The sequence below is a fragment of the Callionymus lyra genome, chromosome 7 (assembly GCF_982586985.1).
Source record: "Callionymus lyra chromosome 7, fCalLyr1.hap1.1, whole genome shotgun sequence".
In the NCBI taxonomy this organism is placed as follows: Eukaryota; Metazoa; Chordata; class Actinopteri; order Syngnathiformes; family Callionymidae; genus Callionymus; species Callionymus lyra.
This window is the reverse complement of record NC_141824.1, coordinates 11,229,834-11,257,051: the sequence shown is the minus strand read 5'-3', so window position 1 is coordinate 11,257,051 and position 27,218 is coordinate 11,229,834. Positions and strand designations below refer to the sequence as shown.

At 34.3% G+C, this 27,218-nt stretch overlaps 1 protein-coding gene across 1 annotated transcript in view; it reads right to left on the bottom strand.

Moving 5' to 3' along the window:
- Positions 1-27,218, bottom strand: part of pik3cb (phosphatidylinositol-4,5-bisphosphate 3-kinase, catalytic subunit beta) — a 67,607-nt gene that overhangs the window by 942 nt on the left and 39,447 nt on the right. The window contains exons 6-23 of the mRNA XM_087796391.1: positions 24,706-24,885; positions 23,805-23,975; positions 21,766-21,855; positions 18,381-18,635; positions 18,219-18,315; positions 17,533-17,663; positions 13,216-13,266; positions 11,316-11,504; positions 9,102-9,223; positions 7,931-8,074; positions 7,765-7,864; positions 6,328-6,524; positions 5,369-5,478; positions 4,903-4,981; positions 3,559-3,726; positions 3,363-3,486; positions 3,134-3,279; positions 1,029-1,161 (exon numbers count right to left, since the gene is read on the bottom strand). Coding sequence (XP_087652517.1) covers positions 1,029-1,161; positions 3,134-3,279; positions 3,363-3,486; positions 3,559-3,726; positions 4,903-4,981; positions 5,369-5,478; positions 6,328-6,524; positions 7,765-7,864; positions 7,931-8,074; positions 9,102-9,223; positions 11,316-11,504; positions 13,216-13,266; positions 17,533-17,663; positions 18,219-18,315; positions 18,381-18,635; positions 21,766-21,855; positions 23,805-23,975; positions 24,706-24,885 — 2,487 coding nt within the window. The remainder of the gene's footprint in view (positions 1-1,028; positions 1,162-3,133; positions 3,280-3,362; positions 3,487-3,558; positions 3,727-4,902; positions 4,982-5,368; positions 5,479-6,327; positions 6,525-7,764; positions 7,865-7,930; positions 8,075-9,101; positions 9,224-11,315; positions 11,505-13,215; positions 13,267-17,532; positions 17,664-18,218; positions 18,316-18,380; positions 18,636-21,765; positions 21,856-23,804; positions 23,976-24,705; positions 24,886-27,218) is intronic.

The following is a 27,218-nucleotide window of genomic DNA, read 5'->3' as shown; positions in this document are numbered from 1 at the left end:
CGCTAGATGGCAGCGGTCATTATGTCCTCCGCAGCCTTAGGAGCAATGAAATCCCGCAACTCTCAGCGTTGACTTAGGACGAGAGGATACAGTGACTCCAGGCAGCTTTTACAGCTGATGTTTGAACATATTTTGGTTTGAAAACAAATGAAAGCAGTTACGACTTCGTCAAGAGTCATGTGGTCTGTAAATTCTGCAACACCAGAGTCAAGTACTCGACAATACTACACATATATACTTGTTACTACAGTATCACGATATATTGTATAATGACCCGTCATCGTGATATGTACCTTAGAGATTATTGACTTCACACACAGATATTCCAAATGTTGAAAAGTGTTAATATTTAATACAATATTTTCGCTTTTTAATTTTAAAATGAACATTCAAATATTGACATATTTTGTTCAATTTTGTGTTGCAATTCAACTTTTGGTCGCTAGATGGCAGCAGTCATTAAGTCCTCCGCAGCCATAGGAATAATGAAATCCTGCAACTCTCAGCATTGACTGAGGACGAGAGGATACAGTGGATTCCACCAGTTTTTAAAGCTGATGTTTGGACATATTTTGGTTTGAAAACAAACAAAATCAGTTACGACTTCGTCAAGAGTCATGTGGTCTGTAAATTCTGCAACACCAGAGTCAAGTACTCGACAATACTACACATATATACTTGTTACTACAGTATCACAGTATATCGTATTGTGATATCGCTATATTCTTGCCAAAACACATAAGTAAATAAGTAAGTAATATTTGTAGAGCGCTTTTCTCTACCCTAGTATTGATACAATAACAAATAAACTGTGATCCTGGCGATGACTGAGGATGAGAGGATACAGTGACTCCAGCAGCTTTTAAAGCTGAAGTTTGGACATATTTTGGTTTGAAAACAAACAAAATCAGTTACGACTTCGTCAAGAGTCATGCGGTCTGTAAATTCTGCCACACCAGAGTCAAGTACTCGACAATACAGGTCTGAGGGAGGGGTCCCCAGGGCGAACCCCCGTTTCCAACGCTTACCTTTAAGTACTGGATGTCCTTGACGGATGTGAGCTCGGGCAGGCCGGCGGTGAGCATGAGCGCGAACAGCGTGATGAAGAGGTTCCCGTTCTTCCGCAGCACCAGGTAGGCGTCTTCGCAGTATTGACGGAAACTGTCGACGCACACGGTGTTAACAGTTTATAGTCAATTAAAAAACACTATTTTCAAATAAAATCAGACATTTTATTGCTGTAATGGCATATAAATAATTAATTAAATTTGATTTAGTTAGTGGTGATGTTAACTGGTCATAATAATATGGTTTATCTTCTCATTTACAAACATCCTGACAATTAATATTAAGGTTAATTTTACGTACTTTACCAGCAACTGTTAAATAGAAAAAGCTACTTTTTTGCTACTTTTTATGACTGAATTTAATTTAATTTATATGAGAATTACAAAACAAAACTTGTACTTCATGCTGGTGTGAATTCAAAAATAATATTTTTGCCTTTAATTTGAGCTTAAATATGTTTATCATTCGGTGTCTATATCTCATGATGTTCTGATGAGTTTGTTTGACACATTTTTTACAGTCATTACACAGAGTTTGCGTGTGAAAGCAGAACACGCCTCCGACATGTGAATGTGTGTCACAACATTTCATCAAAGCAGGGGTTTTTTTTCGACCGGAAACTTTTTTTTTCTTCTTCCATTTCTCATAAAAAGGACAACTTTTGTCGATAAATAATGGAGAAAAAAAAAAAAAAAAGATTATTTATAGACGAGATAACGTTCCATGTACTTTTAATACTTGATTCTATGTTTAAATCACTATTTTCTGCGATAAAAATGCAGTGATTTGACAAATACAAGTGATATTTGTTTCTATTTATGCTTTAAATGCATGAAAATAAGAAGTATTTTCATGTTCAACATTATTGTGAAACACGTTTACACTAATTGTCAGTTTACAATTATAATTATAATAATACAATATATATATATATATCTATATATATAGATATATATATATATATATATATATATATATGATATAGTTAAGTGAAGAGAAACAATTTAATAAGATATTTATACTAAAAATACTTTACTGCATTTATTTAAGTAAATCAATAGATACATACGTTTGACATGATTTGTCAACATCTATTGTCTTTGTTTGTTGAACTTCTCAACATATTTAACTCATTTATTTATGAACTTTACACAGAACTGAATGAATAATATGACTATAAAACCGCGGTGGGAGCGGTGCCGCGCATGCGTAGACCCGACTAGTGCTTCGACGCGTCTCTTAGTTGCTGCTGCCCCCTGCCGGTGGATCTAAATACCTTCTCTTCCTTCCCCGACGTCAATATCATAATAATTTGAGTTTTGTCTCAACAATAAACGTAGATTCTCGTTGTTTTACTATCATTTGTTCGGCGTAAAAAAAACACACATTTTATGGCCAACATCCTAATAAATAAATACATGTATATATTTTATTTTAAACCAAACAAATAAAATAAATAAAAAACGTATAATTTCCTACCACTTTTTAACTATTCATCAGTTACACAATATGTCTACATAGATATTCATTTAAATATATTAGATAAAAACAAACACATACCAACTACATAATATTTCCAAGTTATAGTCACTATAACCATCAATATTTCCCCATTAATACTTGTTAATAAACTTCGACTGCCAATTTAAATTGAATCGTTATAAAAAGGAACATTTTCATGTGGATTTAAAGCTTTAAAAAATAAACTTGCTGATATAATAAATATTGAAAACACAAACATTACATATAAAAAAACAGTTTATAAATGTATCCCTAATATGTTAAAATATATCTTAGTTTTTAATGCAACATCATATTGATTATTTATACATTTTTAAAAGTTTTTAAATGTTTGTGTTGATTTAAAGTTCAAGGAATGAAGTTGTTGATACAATAAATAACAATAAATACAACGTTTACATTTATTAAAAATCAAATCAAACATAAAAAACATGTTAAATTGATTTTAAAAGTGTGTTTATCGTCATCAGGTCAGTTTTATAAACAAATAAAACGACAATTTAATCTCTGTTGTTCTGGAAAATCAAAAGGAAACTGGACAAACCTGCAGAATTTTTCCGTGTAGCCCGTCTTGCCCTGTTGGATGACGTGGATGAAGTCGTGCGTGAGGATGAACGGCACTCGCTCCCTCTTGATGCCGAACTTGGACTTGAAGTTTCCCAGGATGTGTCCGAAATCGATGTGGAAGAGCTGCGACGATGAGAGGGAGAGAGAGAGAAAGAGAGAGTGAGCAGGAAGGGCGAGAGACGGACGTCCAGGTGCGTCGGACTCACCTGTCCCGTGCTGCGGACCATGATGTTGTCGCTGTGACGGTCGCCGATGCCGAGCACGTACGTGGCTACACAGTAGCCGGCGCACGACAGCGTGAACTCCTCGATGGCTCGTTCCAGAGCGTCGCTGTGGACGACAGGTGTGAGCGGTTCTGAAGGTTCTGAAGGTTCTGATCGTCAATAAAGTCCGTTTATCTACCCGGTGTTCCGTTCCTTCAGCCAGTTGAGCAGCGCGTCCTTGTTGAAGGCGGCGGCGGCGGCGACGTTGCTGCTGGTCAGCTGGATGTTGGCGATGGTGTCGGCCGACGACACGACCTCGATCAGTCCGGCCCGGTCGCCCGTCGCCAGACATCCGTACGGAACGATCCTGGATCAGAGGGAAACTTTTACTCTTGCTTTCTCTGCCGCTAGAGGTCAGTAGAGTGGAGCTGGATGAGTCTTTGTTATTCAATAAATAACTTTACTTTCATGTGAAATCTAAGAGAAAAAAAACTACTTCAAAACCTTTTCAATTAAAAAAAACTTTTTTGGGATTGAATAACAAAGACACTGTTCCACCTTCATGGCAATGAAATCAAAGTTCAAAGATTTAACTTTTGTAGTTATTTAAGGAACTTTTTTCGATTAAAATATCATTTTAATTGAGGCACCTTTTATTTTGATTGAAACATTTAAATGTTTTATTTAATCTACTGTTTTTTATTGAAGTATCTTTTTTTGATTGAAGTATCTTTTTTAAATTAAAAATATTTGTTTATTGAAAGAACCTTTTTTTTTATAAAACAAAAACAACTTTTATTTTGATTGAAACATTTTTCTTTGGATTAAAAACAACTTTATTGAAGTAACTTTTCATTTTATAAACATTTCTTTTTTTAGTTGAAGCAGATTTTTATAATTGAAATCTTTTATTTTTTTCATTGTAACTACTTTTCTTTATTGAAGCATCTGTTTTGTTATTGAAAATATTAGTTGATTGAAGCTACTATTTGATAAAAGCAACTTTTATTTTGATTGAAACATTTTATTTTTTGATTCATTTAAGTTTTTTTTTATTTTAATAGAAAACTTTTCCTTTATTTGAGCAGCTTTTTTTTTTTTAATTCATTTTATTTATTGAGAGGATTTAAAAAAAAATATAATAATACAAAGTTTCTTCAATCCAAAAAATATATTGATTAACTAATAAAGAAACAAATCTACTTCCAAACAGTCGCTGAAAGTCAATGCAACTGAAATAAAAACTCAACACTGGTCTCTATAAACTTGACAAACTAGTTCAAACTAGTTCAACATCTGTCGCGTCGACGCGTTTTTAATATACTTCTGGTTGAGTGATTTGTTACTGGAGCACACAAAAAGATTCTCTTCTATTGATTATTACTGTCTGAAAGGTGTTTTATTTTGAAAAAAATAAGGTGTTTTCTCTGGTGTAACATTAGTCTGTGACTCTTGACACGTTAAAGCAATCGTTCCAGTCGAGTTTACTCCGAAAACAAACCTGTAAACTTGTGAAAACAGTGAAAAATCAACACAAACTCACCTGAGATCCAGATTCGCTTCTTTCCAAAGCATGTCCATCAACCTCAGGATTTGAAGAGTCAACATATCTTGTCTGAGATCTGTGATAATGACACGCGTGACCATGAAAACATTTCACATGTATGATGTCATTTACAATGTTTTTAATTCGTCCCTCATTTTGAGCACGTTTTGACTGTCGTGTTACAACAAATCCTTCCCCGAAACATGTCCAGAGGAAATAGTTCCATCGAATACAATGAACTTGATTGAAATTTACGAGCTTTAACTTGAGTTTCTTTATTATTTAATAACGATTTATTGAGACTAATTGTGAGAAAAAAACACATCAAGTGATTTTCCCGACTGACCAAAGTGTCCAGGCATGAACTTAACCATGACTAGAGTTAATCACGAATGTGAACAAACGCATAAAATGATAAAAACAAGTGACGATGAATTTTAAACCACTAAAAAAAAGCTTGTACCGTCTCCGTTCTTGAAGATGATCCCTAAAGAATCTCCTGCCATCAGCTTGTTGTTGTAAACGATCCACAGCGGCTTCATCTTGGAATCCATGTAGCGACATCGTTCCACACTGAAGGAGACACAATTAAATACCATTATTTAAACAGAATATCACTGAGGTTTAAGGTTATTTTTGAAACAGTCAATTAAAAAAAAAAAAGAAGAGGTAGAAATAATGCATAGAAAATTCAAAGCTAAATCTGCACGTAAATAATTTATAAATAATAATTTATTTTATTTCCGGAAAGGAAAAGTATTAATTTATATGCCTGGAGTTATAATCAGTGCCATAACTTTAAATAGTTAAATTTTACATTTTGAATATTGAAACCTTTTTTTTTTTATCAAAATGTTGTTTTCAGCATTGAATTATAATTTTAATAATTAAGTTTAATTATTATAATATTTGATTTTCTTTTTTTTTTCCAAAATTGAAATTTTGTTTTAAGTTTTTAATTGTTTTAATAATTGAGTTCAATAATTACAATATTTCGATTTTTTTTTCCAATGGAGATTTTGTTGTAAGCATTGAATTATTTGAATAATTGTGTTCAATAATTGGAATATTTTGATTATTTTGTCAATTCAAATTTTGTTTTAAGCATCGAATTATCATTTGTATAATTGAGTTCAATAATTACATAGAGTTTGAAATTATTATTCCAAAAAAATACATTGTTTAAACCATTAATATTTAAATTTACAGCCTTTTAAATTTAAAAAAGTTGGTATTATAATAGCCCCATACAACACCATCAAAGCTACACGATCCTACTTTTAGCCAATCGTGTGACAAACATGTGATCACATGATCACTTTTTCTAAAGTTATTTAGAAAAGAACGATGTCTTATTCAAGAATCAACATAATAAACGGCAAAAACTGATGTTTGCTGGTTGGAGTCCTCTGAAGAACTCACTTGATGCCGGACAGTAGGACGTTGGGGTTCAGGGGCGAGTGCAGGTCTGACAGGGTCTCGGAGTAGCCGCTCTGCCTCAGACACGTCATCATGGCCTCCTTGGTCAACATGGCCTCCTTGGTTTTACTGCGGGCGTTCTTGAGGGTCCCCAGTTTGATCAGCTCGTTGACCGACTTCAGCTTGCTCAGTGCCTCCACCTGGTGGACAGAGTGGTTCATAGCAATCAGACAGCAGTAATCAAACTATTTTCAACTATAACCGAACAAATTTCAACTATAATCAAACAATAATCAACAATTCTTTAAATATTATTACATTTGTTTTGTAAAGAATATTTATATTAAATGTTTGGTAAAATGAAAGGTAAAACATTTTTAGTTATTATTAACTAAACAATTTGGATAGAGAATATACTTTTGAATGATTAAAATTAGACCCTCTTTGTAAAAAACAATTTACTTTGAAAATATACATAAAAAAGGTTTTAATTACTAACATAAACAAATGTCTAAACACTTCCGTACAACAGATCTTGAGACGCTTGTGAATCTTTGACAAACTCAGACTGTGATTCATCCACAAACGCACAACGTCAGCACGAGTGTGTCGGAGCGAGCGGGTTTGAAAACAGGAAGTGGCCTGAAGAGTGACAGGGATGATGAGGAAGTACTAGGAAGTGTCAAGAGCAGAGACCCCGAGAGGGTAGAGGGCAAAGGTCAGAGGTCAGAGGAGGGATGCTCGCGGTTCTGACAGGGTGAAGAAAGAAGAGATGTTGAAGTCTTGTCATGTTTTTGAAGAATAAACTTCAATTGTTTGAGGAGATACTTCCGAGGATGTGTTTTACTATATACAAGTACATAGTTCCATGTGATTATTGAATAGATGTATTTTATATTTGTTAAAACGTTCATTTTTATTAATTTTATTTTTTGAGTTATTGAATTTTAATTATGTACTTCGATAAAAAAGTATTTTTTTAAAAAACGCTTAAAAAAAACAATATAAAAGTAGACACTTTAAAAAATATATATATTTATATAAAAAGTGTCACCTTTTATATATAGACATATACATATACAAAGGTGACACTATTATGCCAACATTCTTATTTTGAATTTAAAAATGACGAAAAAAACAACATTTAATTTATTGAATTATTCTTTTTTTTTACTCAATAATTAAAAAAAACAAATTACTTATAATATACAAATTATTCAATTATATGTTTAAAGAAAATAATTTCATGCTTTGAAAAATACATATACTGTACTATACTATTTATTTAATAATTTAATTATATTATTCTATTCTATATTTGTATATTGAAAGGGTGATTTAAAAAAAAATAAATATTTGAGTTAAATAAAATATTTTGATAAAGATTCACTGTATTTTACGACTAGAGTTAAGAAAATAGATTAGTCTTCTTTTGTTTACCTGTTTCTTCAGAACCTCAATATGAGGGATGCTGCTCCGACAGTACGCCTCCAGGATCAGAGCGAACTGGACCGAGACCGCCGGCATGTGGATCTCTGACCTGTGGAGATGAAGGTCAGTGGAGGAACTGAAGGACGTTTGACTCGCGCTGGAGCTCAGGACTCACCGCAGGTGCCAGAAGAGGAAGTGTCCGATCTTACGACTGGCCTGAGCTCGTTCCAGCAGGAAGTGAGTGAGAGCGCAGTCGTAGTACGGCTCGTAACGCAACACCTGCACCAGCTGCAGCAGGTACTGCGACAACTCCTCGTTACTGCAGGAGGTTACACACACATGAGGTACAGTTTTCAACTACAATCAAACAATATTCAACTGAATTGAACAATTTTCAATTATAATTAAACAATTTTCAACTAAAATCAAATCAAACAATTTTCAACTATAATCAAACAATTTTCAACTAAAATCAAACAATTTTCAATTATAATCAAACAATTTTCAACTATAATCAAACAATTTTCAACTGTAATCAAACAATTATCAACTATAATCAAACCGTTTTCAACTATAATCAAACCATTTTCAACTATAATCAAACCATTTTCAACTATAATCAAACAATTTTCAACTATAATCAAACCATTTTCAACTATAATCAAACCATTTTCAACTATAATCAAACCGTTTTCAACTATAATCAAACAATTTTCAACTATAATCAAACCATTTTCAACTATAATCAAACCATTTTCAACTATAATCAAACCATTTTCAACTATAATCAAACCATTTTCAACTATAATCAAACCATTTTCAACTATAATCAAACAATTTTAAACCAAAATCAAACAATTTTCAACTATAATCAAATCATTTTCAACCAATAATCAAACAATTTTCAACCAATAATCAAACAATTTTAAACCAAAATCAAACAATTTTCAACTATAATCAAACAATTTACAACTATAATCAAACAATTTTCAACCAATAATCAAACAATTTTAAACCAAAAGCAAACAATTTTCAACCAAATCAAACAATTTTCAACTATAATCAAACAATTTTCAACTATAATCAAACAATTTTCAACTTTAATCAAACAATTTTCAACAAAATCAAACAATTTTTAACTATAATCAAACAATTTTCAACTATAATCAAACAATTTTCAACCAAATCAAACAATTTTTAACTATAATCAAACAATTTTCAGATCATAAAACAAGAGTCAGTTGCAGTATCAATCATTTCTGCTGACTCAGCTGACTGTGCATCACTAGTGAAGTAGGAAATTAATCATTCATACTAGTTAAACTAGAGTGTAATGGACGACTCACCTCATGTAAGCCAGGCAGCTCACTGCATACTCCCGCACGTACTGGTCTGGGTAGTTGAAGTCCAGAAGTTCCAGAGCGTCTCTGGGACTCAGTTTGGGCCAAGTCTGAAGCAGGACCTGCAGCTGAAGACAGAACACAGAAGGTTCATTTGCTTCTCTTGAACGTCCCTCAGTGATCGTGTTACCTGAGAACAGGTGAAGGATTAAGTAGATAACAAAAGATATTTAAAGATAATTCAAATAATAGATTTATGCATGGATGTATTATTTGTTGTTTATGCAGCGTGCCACTAGTCGTTTCCTCTTTTGGTCATAACAGACGTGTCATCAGTCAACCATCATTATGCTGTGAAGAACATTTTTGACATCTGTGGGTTTGATTACAGTTGAAAATGGTTTATGAATGACAAATAATTATCAAGATGAAATTCTTATCATATAATATAAAACAATTTTCAACCGAATCAAACATTTTTTAACTATAATCAAACAATTTTCCACTGTAATCAAACAATTTTCAACTTTAATCAAACAATTTTCAACTATAATCGAACATTTTTAAACTATAATCAAACAATTTTCAACTATAATCAAAAAAAAATTAAACTATAATCAAACAATTTTCAACTATAACCAAACAATTTTAAACTATAATCAAACATTTTAAACTATAATCAAACAATTTTCAACTATAATCAAACAATTTTCAACTATAATCAAACAATTTCCAACTATAATCAAACAATTTTCAACCAAATCAAACAATTTTCAACTGAAATCAAACAATTATCAACTGTAATCAAACAATTTTCAACTATAATCAAACAATTTTCAACCAAATCAAACAATTTTCAACCAAATCAAACAATTATCAACTGTAATCAAACAATTTTCAACTATAATCAAACAATTTTCAACTATAATCAAACAATTTAAACTATAATCAAACAATTTTCAACTATAATCAAAAAAAAATTAAACTATAATCAAACAATTTTCAACTATAACCAAACAATTTTAAACTATAATCAAACATTTTAAACTATAATCAAACAATTTTCAACTATAATCAAACAATTTTCAACTGTTATCAAACAATTTTCAACTATAATCAAACAATTTTCAACTATAATCAAACAATTTTCAACCAAATCAAACAATTTTCAACTATAACCAAACAATTTTCAACTAAAACCAAACAATTTTCAACTGAAATCAAACAATTATCAACCGTAATCAAACAATTTTCAACTGTAATCAAACAATTTTCAACTATAATCAAACAATTTAAACTATAATCAAACATTTTCAACTAAAACCAAACAATTTTCAACTAAAACCAAACAATTATCAACCGTAATCAAACAATTTTCAACTGTAATCAAACAATTTTCAACTATAATCAAACAATTTAAACTATAATCAAACATTTTCAACTAAAACCAAACAATTTTCAACTGAAATCAAACAATTATCAACTGTAATCAAACAATTTTCAACTGTAATCAAACAATTTTCAACTATAATCAAACAATTTAAACTATAATCAAACATTTTAAACTATAATCAAACAATTTTCAACTATAATCAAGCATTTTAAACTATAATCAAACAATTTTCAACTGTAATCAAACAATTTTCAACTATAATCAAACAATTTTCAACTATAATCAAACAATTTAAACTATAATCAAACATTTTAAACTATAATCAAACAATTTTCAACTATAATCAAGCATTTTAAACTATAATCAAACAATTTTCAACTGTAATCAAACAATTTTCAACTATAATCAAACAATTTTCAACTATAATCAAACAATTTAAACTATAATCAAACATTTTAAACTATAATCAAACAATTTTCAACTATAATCAAACAATTTTCAACTATAATCAAACAATTTCCCACTAAAACCAAACAATTTTCAACTATAATCAAACAATTTTCAACTATAAACAAACAATTTTCAACTATAATCAAACAATTTTCAACTATAATCAAACAATTTAACTGAAATCAAACAATTTTCAACTTAAATTTTAACTCAATTTACGTTATTTTATTATTGACGTTACAAAGATCTGACCTTAAGTTATACGATCATTTATTGTTCATAGCATCTTAAATGCTGTGACTTTACTTTATGCTTCTACCAATAAAACGCCTTCATTAAAAAAGTATTTGTTTGGTTGCCGCTGGCGACGCTCGCACCTGCGCCATGTCCTCATGTTTGCTCCACTTGACGGACAGCAGCAGTTTGGGCAGCGACTGCGGGAACTTCTCCCAGCAGTCGTGTCGTAGTGTCCAGATCAGGTCCTTCTCGTTCTCGCACAGCTGGGACAGAGGGTCTCGCTCCATGATCTCCTTCAGCTCGATGTGCAGCTTCTTGCCTCCGCGACCCTGCAACACACACACCACGCATCTCGTGTTGGTTACGTCTGGTTTCCACGCATCTCACATGGTCGTCCACGAGCGAGGACGCCTGAGAAGACACGCTTCCAGAAGAACAAACGTGTGAAACTATCTTCTCACCGCCGGGATCAGACTCACACCTCCCACCCTCAGGCTGTTCCCTCGACACGCCGCATATTAAATCATAGGAAATAACGTTTGAAAATGTTGTTTATTGACAATAAATGTTAGGAAAACGATTTGTATTCTTTTATTTTATTTGACTTTAGTAGTACAGATACATTTATTGTCAATGTTTGTTTATGTTCAGCTACCGATCACACAAACTGTAAATAAATACATTTATTTGGCTTGTATTACCCAAGTCAATACTTTTAATGCTGTAATTAAAAATATACATTTATTGACATTTTATTGCTTTTATTTTGATTATTTAAATTGACATTTACATTTATTGGTAGTATTGTAAACATCTTTTAAAGCAGATGTTTGGACATTTTGGTTTTTAATTCACATTTAAAATATTCACAGCGTTTTATTCATTGTTGTGTTGCATTTAAACTTTAGGCCACTAGTCGATACGTCCTACACAGCTAAAGGAACAATAAAGTCCTGTGAACATCCTGTGATGACTGAGGATGAGAGGATACAGTAAGTAAGTCATTTTTATTTGTATAGCACTTTTCCAGACCAGGGTCACAAAGCGCTTAAACAATCAAAACAATATTCAATAAAGTATATACTTTAAAGGTCAAGATAAAACTGATAACACAACAGGAGTTCCACAGTGACTCCAGCAACATTTAATTGCTTTTATTTCGATTATTTAAATGTATTTTAATTGACATTTACATGTATTGCTAGCGTTGTAACACAAAAAAGATTTTTTTGTCATGTCATTAGACAGTTGAGCATAAATTAAAGAAATATAAATTAATTAAAATGGAGATGAATACAATAAAACGAGAGAAGAGGAGAAGTTTTAAGTTATAGAGGCGATTCAAACATTGAAATACACATCTTTAATTAAATTAAAATATTATATTTATATATATATATATATATATATATATATAACAAAAAATGTTGTTTTTAAAAAAAAAAACGAACCCGTTATACATCATTTAAACGATAACACGTTTGAACTTTAGAATATATTAAAATTACTTTTATTCCCCCGACGTATTTATATTCAAATGCTAATAAAAAAGTGAGACAATATTGTCTTTATATATGAAGATATTTATACAAACGTATCAATGATCTGCGGCGGAAACATGCAGTTGCATCAACAAACCAGAAGGGGGAAGCAAAGCTGCGATTATATCTTTTTAGCTCTTTAAACTTAATTAAAAACGTTATCAATTCTCAAACACCGGTCTATTGACTGAACGATGGTATTTTACAGCACATGTGTGGTTCCTCAGGGAACATTGTGTTGGACAGGAACACACAAAAGACTGCTATAGAAGCAGCAGCTGAGTCAACACTCGTATAATCACGGTTAGTTTCAGTCGAACGAGGCGAGACATGTCCGACGTTACGAGGGTGTTACGTAACAGGAGTCGTGGTTCTGAAGGGGCAGCAGAACAGCAGCACCGCTGACTCAAACCAGATCTTTGAATAGTTTCCCCTCCCGGAGAACAAACAAACACCAGAAACACCTTCATCTCCTTCACCTGGAAACATTCAGACTCACCTTCGATAAGCAGTCGCTGGACTTGACGATCTCGGCAGCTTTCTCCAGGATCTGTGAACGACAGAACGACCTCATCATGATGTGAACGACAGAACGACCTCATCATGATGTGAACGACAGAACGACCTCATCATGATGTGAACGACAGAACGACCTCATCATGATGTGAACGACAGAACGACCTCATCATGATGTGAACGACAGAACGACCTCATCATGATGTGAACGACAGAACGACCTCATCATGATGTGAACGACAGAACGACCTCATCATGATGTGAACGACAGAACGACCTCATCATGATGTGAACGACAGAACGACCTCATCATGATGTGAACGACAGAACGACCTCATCATGATGTGAACGACAGAACGACCTCATCATGATGTGAACGACAGAACGACCTCATCATGATGTGAACGACAGAACAACCTCATCATGATGTGAACGACAGAACGACCTCATCATGATGTGAACGACAGAACAACCTCATCATGATGTGAACGACAGAACGACCTCATCATGATGTGAACGACAGAACGACCTCATCATGATGTGAACGACAGAACGACCTCATCATGATGCGAACGACAGAACGACCTCATCATGATGTGAACGACAGAACGACCTCATCATGATGTGAACGACAGAACGACCTCATCATGATGTGAACGACAGAACGACCTCATCATGATGCGAACGACAGAACGACCTCATCATGATGTGAACGACAGAACGACCTCATCATGATGTGAACGACAGAACGACCTCATCATGATGTGAACGACAGAACGACCTCATCATGATGTGAACGACAGAACGACCTCATCATGATGTGAACGACAGAACGACCTCATCATGATGTGAACGACAGAACGACCTCATCATGATGTGAACGACAGAACGACCTCATCATGATGTGAACGACAGAACGACCTCATCATGATGTGAACGACAGAACGACCTCATCATGATGTGAACGACAGAACGACCTCATCATGATGTGAACGACAGAACGACCTCATCATGATGTGAACGACAGAACGACCTCATCATGATGTGAACGACAGAACGACCTCATCATGATGTGAACGACAGAACGACCTCATCATGATGTGAACGACAGAACGACCTCATCATGATGTGAACGACAGAACAACCTCATCATGATGTGAACGACAGAACGACCTCATCATGATGTGAACGACAGAACAACCTCATCATGATGTGAACGACAGAACGACCTCATCATGATGTGAACGACAGAACGACCTCATCATGATGAGAACGACAGAACGACCTCATCATGATGCGAACGACAGAACGACCTCATCATGATGTGAACGACAGAACGACCTCATCATGATGTGAACGACAGAACAACCTCATCATGATGTGAACGACAGAACGACCTCATCATGATGTGAACGACAGAACGACCTCATCATGATGTGAACGACAGAACGACCTCATCATGATGTGAACGACAGAACAACCTCATCATGATGTGAACGACAGAACGACCTCATCATGATGTGAACGACAGAACGACCTCATCATGATGTGAACGACAGAACGACCTCATCATGATGTGAACGACAGAACGACCTCATCATGATGTGAACGACAGAACGACCTCATCATGATGTGAACGACAGAACGACCTCATCATGATGTGAACGACAGAACGACCTCATCATGATGTGAACGACAGAACAACCTCATCATGATGTGAACGACAGAACGACCTCATCATGATGTGAACGACAGAACGACCTCATCATGATGCGAACGACAGAACGACCTCATCATGATGCGAACGACAGAACGACCTCATCATGATGTGAACGACAGAACGACCTCATCATGATGTGAACGACAGAACGACCTCATCATGATGTGAACGACAGAAAGACCTCATCATGATGTGAACGACAGAAAGACCTCATCATGATGTGAACGACAGAACGACCTCATCATGATGTGAACGACAGAACGACCTCATCATGATGTGAACGACAGAACGACCTCATCATGATGTGAACGACAGAAAGACCTCATCATGATGTGAACGACAGAACGACCTCATCATGATGTGAACGACAGAACGACCTCATCATGATGTGAACGACAGAACGACCTCATCATGATGTGAACGACAGAACGACCTCATCATGATGTGAACGACAGAACGACCTCATCATGATGTGAACGACAGAACGACCTCATCATGATGTGAACGACAGAACGACCTCATCATGATGTGAACGACAGAACGACCTCATCATGATGTGAACGACAGAACGACCTCATCATGATGTGAACGACAGAACGACCTCATCATGATGTGAACGACAGAACGACCTCATCATGATGTGAACGACAGAACGACCTCATCATGATGTGAACGACAGAACAACCTCATCATGATGTGAACGACAGAACGACCTCATCATGATGTGAACGACAGAACAACCTCATCATGATGTGAACGACAGAACGACCTCATCATGATGTGAACGACAGAACGACCTCATCATGATGTGAACGACAGAACGACCTCATCATGATGTGAACGACAGAACGACCTCATCATGATGTGAACGACAGAACGACCTCATCATGATGTGAACGACAGAACGACCTCATCATGATGTGAACGACAGAACGACCTCATCATGATGTGAAGAACAGAGAGTGAACTATTCAATGTCACCATCTTTACACGACACAGTAGATATTCAACTGCATCGATCAAGAAAGTAGAAAAGGAATCACATTTTATTTTTTTTAAGGTTGTTCTTTGGTTTGTACATCTATAAATTGTGCCAAAATAAAATAATTAGACTTTTTTTTAATTTACAAAAAAGTCCTGTGAACATCCAGTGACGACTGAGGACGAGAGGATACAGTCGACTCCAGCAGCTTTTAAAGATGATGTTTTCACATATTTTGGTTTTTAATTCATAGTTCAACTTTAAAATATTCACAGCATTTTTTTTCATTCTTGTGTTGCAATTAAACTTTTTAAACAATTTATTCATTGTTGTGTTGAACAATAAAGTTCTGTGAACATCCAGTGACGACTGAGGACAAGAGGATACGGTCAACTCCAGCAGCTTTTTAAAGCTGATGTTTTGGACATATTTTGGTTTTTAATTCATATTTAGAATATTCACAGCAATTTATTCATTGTTGTGTTGCAATTAAACTTTAGGCCACTAGATGGAAGCAGTCGTTACATCCTACGCACCTAAAGGAACAATAAAGTCCTGCGAACATCCAGTGACGACTGAGGACGAGAGGATACAGTCGACTCCAGCAGCTTTTAAAGATGATGTTTTCACATATTTTGGTTTTTAATTCATAGTTCAACTTTAAAATATTCACAGCGTTTTTTTTCATTCTTGTGTTGCAATTAAACTTTTTAAACAATTTATTCATTGTTGTGTTGAACAATAAAGTTCTGTGAGTATCCAGGGACGACTGAGGACAAGAGGATACGGTCAACTCCAGCAGCTTTTTAAAGCTGATGTTTTGGACATATTTTGGTTTTTAATTCATATTTAGAATATTCACAGCAATTTATTCATTGTTGTGTTGCAATTAAACTTGAGGCCACTAGATGGAAGCAGTCGTTACATCCTACGTACCTAAAGGAACAATAAAGTCCTGCGAACATCCAGTGACGACTGAGGACGAGAGGATACAGTCGTTTCCAGCAGCTTTTTAAAGCTGGTGTTTTGGACATATTTTGGTTTTTAATTCACATTTAAAATATTCACAGTGTTTTATTCATTGTTGTCTTGCAATTAAAATTTAGGCCACTAGATGGCAGAAGTTGTTACATCCTAACTGCTAAAGGAACAATAAAGTCTTTTGACGACTGAGGACCAGAGGATACAGTCGACTCCAGCAGCCTTTCAAGCTGATGTTTTGGACATATTTTTTTTTAATTCACAGTTCACATTTAAAATATTAACAGTGTTTTTTTTCCACCATTCTTGTGTTGCAAATAATCTTTACGACACTAGATGGCAGAAGTCATCACATACTACGCACCTAAAGGAACAATAAAGTCCTGTGACGACTGAGGATGAGAGGATACAGTGACTCCAGCAGCTTTTAAAGCTGATGTTTTGGACATATTTTGGTTTCAAAACAAATGAAAGCAGTTACGACTTCGTCAAGAGTCATGTGGTCTGTAAATACTACAACACCAGAGTCAGGTACTCGACAATACTACACATATATCCTCGTTACTACAGTATCACGATACATCATATCGTTGACCCTTCTAATATCTGAGCCCGACCTTGTCGAAGGGCGGGAAGACGACCGGATGCGACGAGTACTCGGGGAAGTGGATGTGCAGCGCGGTGGCGTTTTCAGTGTAAGGGTTGGTCTGGATGGTCCCGATGGGGTTGAGCATCTCTTCAAGTTCATCTGGGAAACAACACAATTACACACACATTTAAATATCTTGACCTTTAAAGTATATACTTTATTGAATATTGTTTTGATTGTTTAAGCGCTTTGTGACCCTGGTCTGGAAAAGCGCTCTATAAATACAAATAACTTACATACTTACTTACAATTAAATCTTCCATACATTCATACACAAAGTCATGATTCTCACATATGTAATAAAAACAAGTTACACATTTATTTTGTTGGTGTTAACATATGAATACATTACATTTTAGACTTTAGACTTTTATTGTAATTGCACAGAAAACACAGCAGTGAAACTGGCAATGAAATGTAATCATTTACCCACTGCAAGTTTTTCTAATATCAATACAAAAATCATTTTCTTTCCCAGTTGTCCCTCGATAATAACATCTCAAAATAGATTTTGTTTTATTTACCAAGTAAATAGAATTTCAAGATATAAAAACTATCCATGTAGGGATTAAAATATTTATCCAGTTTCATGTTGAAGTCCTAACGTTTAGAGCAGACGTGAAGAAAAGAAAAAAAAAAAAAAGGATTTCGTACCAGGAAAGGACGACCAGCAGTTCAGGATGATGTCCCCAGTCTTCAGCTGGCCCTTGTAGTCGAACACCATGGTGTTGACCCAGGCTATCGGGTAGTGCTGGACACACACACATGGGGGTCAGAACTTCCTTCACACATCTGCAAATACTTCCTGCTTCTTACCACTTTGCCTGCCTTGCGGATGGTCTGGTACTTGTTGGAATGTGCGTTCTTGGTGGACTTCTGCTTCTTCACCTTGTCCATGACGGCGTAGATGGCGACGCAGAGGCGGGTCATGCGAGGCAGGTCGCACACGGAGATCTCGAACTCCAGCGTGTTGTCCTTCCACGTGTGGTCGGCGCGACTGCTGCTCTCGCTGCTCACCGCCGTCTTGCACAGGAGCTCGGTTCCGTGGAAGAGCCCGGCCCTCACCTGGACCTGCAGCCATCCATCATATCATCCATTAGTTTTAGTTTTTATTGAAATACTGTTTTCATTTATTAGCATTTAATTTTTAATTTTTTTTATTCAATTAAATATTTTGGATATTGAAAAGTCAGTTTCCATTGAATCATTGAAATCATTCATTCGTACATTAAATTATATTAAAAAGGGTCATTTACTGAGGACGAGAGGATACAGTCGACTCCAGCAGCTTTCAAAGCTGCTGTTTTGGACATATTTTGGTTTTTAATTCACAGTTTACATTTAAAATATTCACAGTGTTTTATTCATTGTTGTGTTGCAATTAAACTTTAAGCCACTAGATGGAAGAAGTCGTTACGTTCTACGCAGCTAAAGGAACAATAAAGTCCTGTGAACATCCTGTGATGACTGAGGACGAGAGGATACAGTGACTCCAGCAACATTTAATTGCTTTTATTTCGATTATTTAACTGTTTTTAATTAGTATTGTAAACACAACAGCTTTTAAAGCGGAGGTTTGGACATATTTTGGTTTTTAATTCACATTTAAAATATTCACAGTGTTTTATTCATTGTTGTGTGCAATTAAACTTTAACTTTAAACTTTAGGCCACTAGAAGGAAGAAGTCGTTACGTTCTACGCAGCTAAAGGAACAATAAAGTCATTTAATTATTTATTTTTGTATTAAATTAAATATTTTGGATATTGGAAAGTCCGTTTCTATTGAATCATTGAAATCATTCATTCGTACATTACATTATATCAAAAAGGGTCATTTACTGAGGACGAGAGGATACAGTGGACTCCAGCAGCTTTTTAAAGCTGATGTTTTTGACATATTTTGGTTTTTAATTCACATTTAAAATATTCACAGCGTTTTATTCATTGTTGTGTTGCAATTAAACTTTAGGCCACTAGATGGAAGAAGTCGTTACATTCTACGCAGCTAAAGGAACAATAAAGTCCTGTGAACATCCTGTGATGACTGAGGACGAGAGGATACAGTGACTCCAGTAACATTTAATTGCTTTTATTTCGATTATTTAACTGTATTTTAATTGATATTTACATTTATTGCTAGTATTGTAAACACAACAGCTTTTAAAGCGGAGGTTTGGACATATTTTGGTTTTTAATTCACATTTAAAATATTCACAGTGTTTTATTCATTGTTGTGTGCAATTAAACTTTAACTTTAAACTTTAGGCCACTAGAAGGAAGAAGTCGTTACGTTCTACGCAGCTAAAGGAACAATAAAGTCATTTAATTATTTATTTTTGTATTAAATTAAATATTTTGGATATTGGAAAGTCCGTTTCTATTGAATCATTGAAATCATTCATTCGTACATTACATTACATCAAAAAGGGTCATTTACTGAGGACGAGAGGATACAGTGGACTCCAGCAGCTTTTTAAAGCTGATGTTTTTGACATATTTTGGTTTTTAATTCACATTTAAAATATTCACAGCGTTTTATTCATTGTTGTGTTGCAATTAAACTTTAGGCCACTAGATGGAAGAAGTCGTTACATTCTACGCAGCTAAAGGAACAATAAAGTCCTGTGAACATCCTGTGATGACTGAGGACGAGAGGATACAGTGACTCCAGTAACATTTAATTGCTTTTATTTCGATTATTTAACTGTATTTTAATTGATATTTACATTTATTGCTAGTATTGTAAACACAACAGCTTTTAAAGCGGAGGTTTGGACATATTTTGGTTTTTAATTCACATTTAAAATATTCACAGTGTTTTATTCATTGTTGTGTGCAATTAAACTTTAACTTTAAACTTTAGGCCACTAGAAGGAAGAAGTCGTTACGTTCTACGCAGCTAAAGGAACAATAAAGTCATTTAATTATTTATTTTTGTATTAAATTAAATATTTTGGATATTGGAAAGTCCGTTTCTATTGAATCATTGAAATCATTCATTCGTACATTACATTACATCAAAAAGGGTCATTTACTGAGGACGAGAGGATACAGTGGACTCCAGCAGCTTTTTAAAGCTGATGTTTTTGACATATTTTGGTTTTTAATTCACATTTAAAATATTCACAGCGTTTTATTCATTGTTGTGTTGCAATTAAACTTTAGGCCACTAGATGGAAGAAGTTGTTACATTCTACGCAGCTCAAGGAACAATAAAGTCCTGTGAACATCCTGTGATGACTGAGGACGAGAGGATACAGTGACTCCAGTAACATTTAATTGCTTTTATTTCGATTATTTAACTGTATTTTAATTGATATTTACATTTATTGCTAGTATTGTAAACACAACAGCTTTTAAAGCGGATGTTTGGACATATTTTGGTTTTTAATTCACATTTAAAATATTCACAGTGTTTTATTCATTGTTGTGTGCAATTAAACTTTAACTTTAAACTTCAGGCCACTAGAAGGAAGAAGTCGTTACGTTCTACGCAGCTAAAGGAACAATAAAGTCATTTGAAAGTCCGTTTCTATTGAATCATTGTAATCATTCATACGTACATTATATATATATATATTTTAAAAACAAAACACCAAATTTAATATTTTTAATTGTAGCCTTTTAAATTCAACATATAAATGGCTTTTAAATCTTTTTAACTTGAATTAGAAATCATTAAATTTAGATACTTTATTTTTGAATTATTGGAATTAGAATATCAAACTCAATGTGTAAAAAACAAACGATAATTTTGTTGATAAATAAAATCATATTAAAAATCATATAAAAAATTAAATTACTTAAAAATTAACTTTCCAATATGGAAAGTATTAAATTAATGTAAATGTATTCACCAAAAAAGATTCAATGCTTCCAACAATACAAACATACATTTTCTACACTGAATATTTATAAGTTTATAGCGTTTTAAATTCAATTATTTATTTTTTTCTAGTGGTACTACTATATAAATATTTTTTACTTTAATTAAGTTTTTGAATTAGAATATCAAACTCAACATTAAAAACCAACATTCAATTTGATAAAAAATAAAATCAGATTAAAAAAAATAACTTAAAAAAAACGTTTCAATTTGGAAACAATTAAATTAATTTACTCCCCAAAATGGATTCAATGCTTGAAATCCTTCCAACAATAATGTTGAATTATTTAATATTGTGACGTCGTGGACAGTACCTTGGCCGTCTCCTCCGCGTTCACCTTGCTGCCCTTCACCAGAACGATCTTGAAGAGGGCGGACACGTCCCACACACTCGTCTGCACCTGCTGCACAAGAAGAAGACGTGTGATGATGAAGGGACGTAAACATGGCTAATGTTCTTCCATTCAAAACATGTGAACCCATTCATGCATGAAAACAACAATAACAATTAGTGTGGAGGGAGGAGGGGTGTTTGCGTGAGGCGGGGTCAGCCAGGTCAGTCTGATGATGTCAAGCCAAGTGGATTTGCAAGGGTCAGCAGTCGACAGGACAAACAGCATCATATGACACCTACAGCCTCGGAACATGACTAACTGGCCAACTTCCTGCTGTGTGACGAGTGTGTGTGTGTGTGCATGTCTGTGTGTGTACATGTCTGTGTGTGTGTGTGTGACGAGTGTGTGTGTGTGTGTGTGTGTGTGTGTGTGTGTGTGTGCAAAGGGAAGATGTATACGACCCATAGTCACAAAGTTATCAAACATCACTTTTAGTATATTTCACTTATATTTTCTATAATCATTTTGTTTGTTGTTAGTGTTGATTTTTTTTGTTTCAACTTTCCACTTTTGACTTCCTGAATTTTTCCCCTAAAATCTGATTCTTTTTTAACTTGTTTTTTTCCTCATGGGATTTTGTTTTTGTTTATATAGAGAGGTAGATGGATAGATAAACTTTATTGATTCCTCTGGAGATTGCCTTCAGGAAATTGTTTTTCCAGCACACAGCAACACAGATGATAGATTCATGAAACAAGAACAAAGTGTATAAATATAAAGAAAGAGAAACATGTCACAATCTAAGTCTAAAGATAAAGAACATAGATCAAAGAAAAACAACAAAGAAAAGGATACAAAGATGAACATAGAAAAACATCTTTTCACTCCTGACCCCAAACTCAGAATTAAACAAACTAATAGCACGAGGAATGAATGAGTCCCTGAGTCTATTAGTGGATGACAGTGTTATCATTTATTTTATTATATTACTTAATCTCATTTTTATTATTACACGTATTTATATTTATTACATACATTTTATTCTGTACTGTCAACACAACACATACAAATCCCTGTGTTATGTTCTGATTACAATACATTCAAATAAATGGTATAAATGAAATATAAAGTTCATATCAAATTGTGTTCTTATTCAAACTGCACGTTAAAACCTTGTGTCATCTCAGGGTCAAGGTGAACGGAAGTCCTGAAAACAAATGCGTTTGAGGGTTAATGTGAACACAAGGGATACCACAAACGCATTTGTTTTTCACAAACACCCACTTTGATGAAGCCTGCCAAGTTAAGCCATACTTTTCTACTTCCAGCACGAGAACTTTAAAGTATTTAACTCTTGTTTTCATTATTATATAATATTGAAATACAAAAATGACACTTGCAAGTGAAAAAAGTAAAAAATACTTGAGAAATTGAAATTAGAGAAATTGAAATTGAGAGTTTCAACTTAAAATTATGTTTTTTAGTTCAATCCATGTCACTTGAGAATTTCATCTATTTATTTAGCCATTTCAAATCACGTCTTTTTCAAGCTAAGCCTAAAGAAGTAAGACATTTATTGCAATACATGTGTGTTTAGAGATAGTTTGTGATTCACACTGTAAACGTCAGTGAAGCACCAGGAGTTACATGAAGGTCAATTTAAATCCAACTGGTATTAAAAGCCAACATGAGCAAGGGATGTCACCACAGGGGGGCGCTCAATGTGATGACACATAAGCAGCGCTCGGTAGTTATCGTCGCCAGCGCTTTCATTCATTTCCATAATGGCTAAAGGTGTAAAAGTCCTTTCGAGAGTTTCCAGGACAACAAAAGAGAAAACTTGCTCTACAAGAGTCTTTATCACGTCTTTTAGACGCATTAAAAAAAAGAAAGAAATGTTGCCCTTTTAAGTTCATAATTTTTTCTCGGAAACTGCATGTTTGATATTTCAAGAATGTTAAACGCCCTCGGGTCGTCACCAGAAAGTCAACCAGACATTTAAAAAAAAAAAGTCTCACCGTAGGGGCTCTTTTCTTGGGAGGTAGCGGGAAAGGCAGAGGGTTGGAAGACTTGCGGGTGACGACGGCGCCGATGGCCGTCATCTCCTTGTCGAACATGGCCTTGACCGTGTTGGTGTGGACCAGGGTCAGGTGAGGAGGCTCCTTGGCCTGCAAGCACTCACGGATGTACTGCGAAAAACAAAAGAAAAACAGCTTCATTTAGGAGGGACGCTCAAATATCCAAGTTTTAAAAAATGCAGTGGTTTGATCCATCTCTTTATCCCAGATTAAAATATAAAATAATGGAAGTAGTGACTCACAGACTTGGATAAAATGAAAATACACTGCATTATTTTAATAACTTTTTTGGCTAATGAATAACGTTAAATAACCTCTTAATCACTTCAAACAATCAACCAAACACTTTAGTTATTTAATTTCACTTATTATTTAATTGAATTATTTAATTTTTATACGTACAAGTCACTTATTTATTTTATTTAATTTGTTGATTCCATGTTATAATTTCAATGGCAATACATGTTTTTTAATTCCGATTAATTTATAAATTTTCAATAAACTAATGATGCAAAATTTGCCTTTGTAAATTTTAAGTTGTTATCTTTGTGAAGGCATTTTTTTATGTCCCTACGGTCCGTCGTCCTCTGGGGCTTCCGTGTGTCAGGCGGTTGAAAAAGTGCTTCCTCAGTTGTATTTTAAGGATCTGGCTGGAATGCTGAGCATGCTGGGAGTTTGTTGCGATGGTAAACACAGTAGCAATAAAGATAACGAAAAAAATGGCCTTTTAAAAACGCGTTCGCACAGAAAATAAAAATGAATAACAGGTCATTTTTCATGGCATTTAATTAAAATAAATACATATATATGTACACTGGAGTAAATAGTTCCTCTGGCTGACCTTGTACTGACTGAGAGGATGGTCTCCAAACAGGAACTCCAGACAGTAGCTGACCCTCAGAACGTATTGTCCGCTCCAGCCCTCCTCCTCGGGTCCATGGGTGGTCAACCACTTCCTCACAGCGAGTTCCATCAGCTCAGCGGGCGTGCAGGACGACGACACCTTCAGACTGGACGAGTCCTGAAGAAACACTCGACTTGAAAACACATTTTTGGTACATTTAACTCCTGTATAAATGATTAAAAACAATTGTATGTATTTCAATAATGTTGAATGTTTGTGATTTCATCTTTATATGTTAAAACAAAACGATAAATAATAGCTTAATTCCAGGCTTTAAAGTCTGGTCTAAGTGGACAGACCGAGACGCTATTAGCATTTAGCTCAAAGCTAAATGCTAATAGCACCCACACGTGCAGTAATACTCAAGATGAGCCGAAGAAGAAGTGTGAGAGATTAAAAAATAATTGGTGAAATTGGAGGTTTTTACAAAAATACTGATTAATAATCGTTTATAGATGAATAGAACACTATGGTTGCTAGGTGGAGATGCTATTAGCATCTAGCTTGTAGTTTACAATGCTATTCTGGAACAACGTCCTCACTACCAAAAACATAATAACATTTAATTGATGCACAGAATCTTTTTTGTATATTAAAAATTACACTCAAATAAATGTCAGAATGCAAAGGATTTGGTGAAATTGGAGGTAGTTTCAAAATAGTTATGAAAGATGATTAAGGCTAGTTGGAGTTGCTATTAGCATTTTACTTTTAGCTGCAAACTCTTTTTTCTGTAACCACAAATTCAGAAATGTTACGGATAACCTTCGATCAATGTGAGATTTTAAAGCATTAGTTAATTAATAAATCTATCTGGTGAAATCAGAGGTCATTTCAAAATAGTGATGATGGTAAGTGGACATGCTATTAGCATCTAGCAATGCTATATTGCAACTTCCTCTTTACCAAAATTGTAATAAAATTGAATCATTAACCACACGTTTAAGAATATTACACATGACCCTTATATAAATGTGTGGGATTTAATAAGATCAGACTTTATTACAAAACAGTGACGAATGGGTGCGACCGTTATTACCGCTAGATGCTATTAGCATTGCTCATGGCTACATCGCTAATTTGAAACTCTACCAAAACTATAATACCTTTGAAACAACTTCAAGTTTACTTAACTTAAGCTAGTTTGCAGCTTGTCCTATATGAAAAAAGGTAAAAGAAGCAGAGTTTTGATCTATTTTCAACACTAATAAACATGACTAATAGATGATCGTCAGATAAGAAATCAGACGGAGGAGAAAACATGAAGTCGCTAATGCTCGTCCAATCCGACCGAGAGAGTCACTGGGTTTATCTACAAGAGCTCACTTGTGTGAGAGTCTTCACAGACACACTGTGAGGTCGGCAGAGTTCAGAGAGTCTCTCTTGTAGATCTGATACCTGAGACGGATTCAAAGGAAGAATCGAGCTAATGTGTGTAATCAACATATATTTATTATAGACATGTTTCTGCTGTGAAATCCCATATTTATTTACCTTTTATAGAATATTTACTCATTGTATTCACACGTTTGTTATGATTTGTTTACACAAACTATCATTGTTACATGCATTTTATCAACGATGCAAATGTTATAAATGACATTATTACGGATGCATTTTAACATCTGGCTTTACATGAATCCAAACTATTTTAATTGATTGGAAAAATTTAGACTTGTCTAGAGGACAAAAAAAAAGGTTATAAATTAATAAAATCTGAAAGTATTTTTCTTTAAATTTGAATAATTTTCACCCAACTCCCGTCAAAAAGTACTTAATCATTTTATAATAATTTCATTTAATAGTAATTTCCGTCGATCTGCAAGTATCTCCATAATAAACATGTTTTCAATGGGATTTTAAACATGTTATTGAATTATTATCCTCATAAACCACTGGATTTGCGCTTCAATCATAGACAAATATTAAATAAAATGTAATGTAATGTAATATTACAGCTAAATATACATTACATTTTAAATATTGAAGGAGTTTTTGCCTGAACAAGAACAAGGAGCGACAACAAAGAGTTATTTAATGATGTAAAGCAATTCAATTCTGATCATTTTGGCCGTGGACAAACATTTAGTCACATTTTGACTCGTCCACCATCTTTGCAATGCTGAACGAGATCAAACATTTTTACTCATGATGTCACATTTGGATTGAAACACAGTCTTTTTAATATAAAATACGATAAGAGCGGCTGCCGACGTGAATGCTACGCCGCTAGTTTAGCAATACTAGAAAGTGTCGTGGGCGTAAAGCAGTCCTAGTTTTCGCAGACTGACAAAAACTTGTGCCCACGCCGGCGAAGCGGCTTCTTTTGTCGCAGACACAGGATGTTTTTGTAGTATTGAGTCACATTGTTATGAGCTCATGGTTACACAGATGACATGCAGGCGGGAAACTTATTGGTTCATTACACCATTTCCTGTTTACGTGCGACG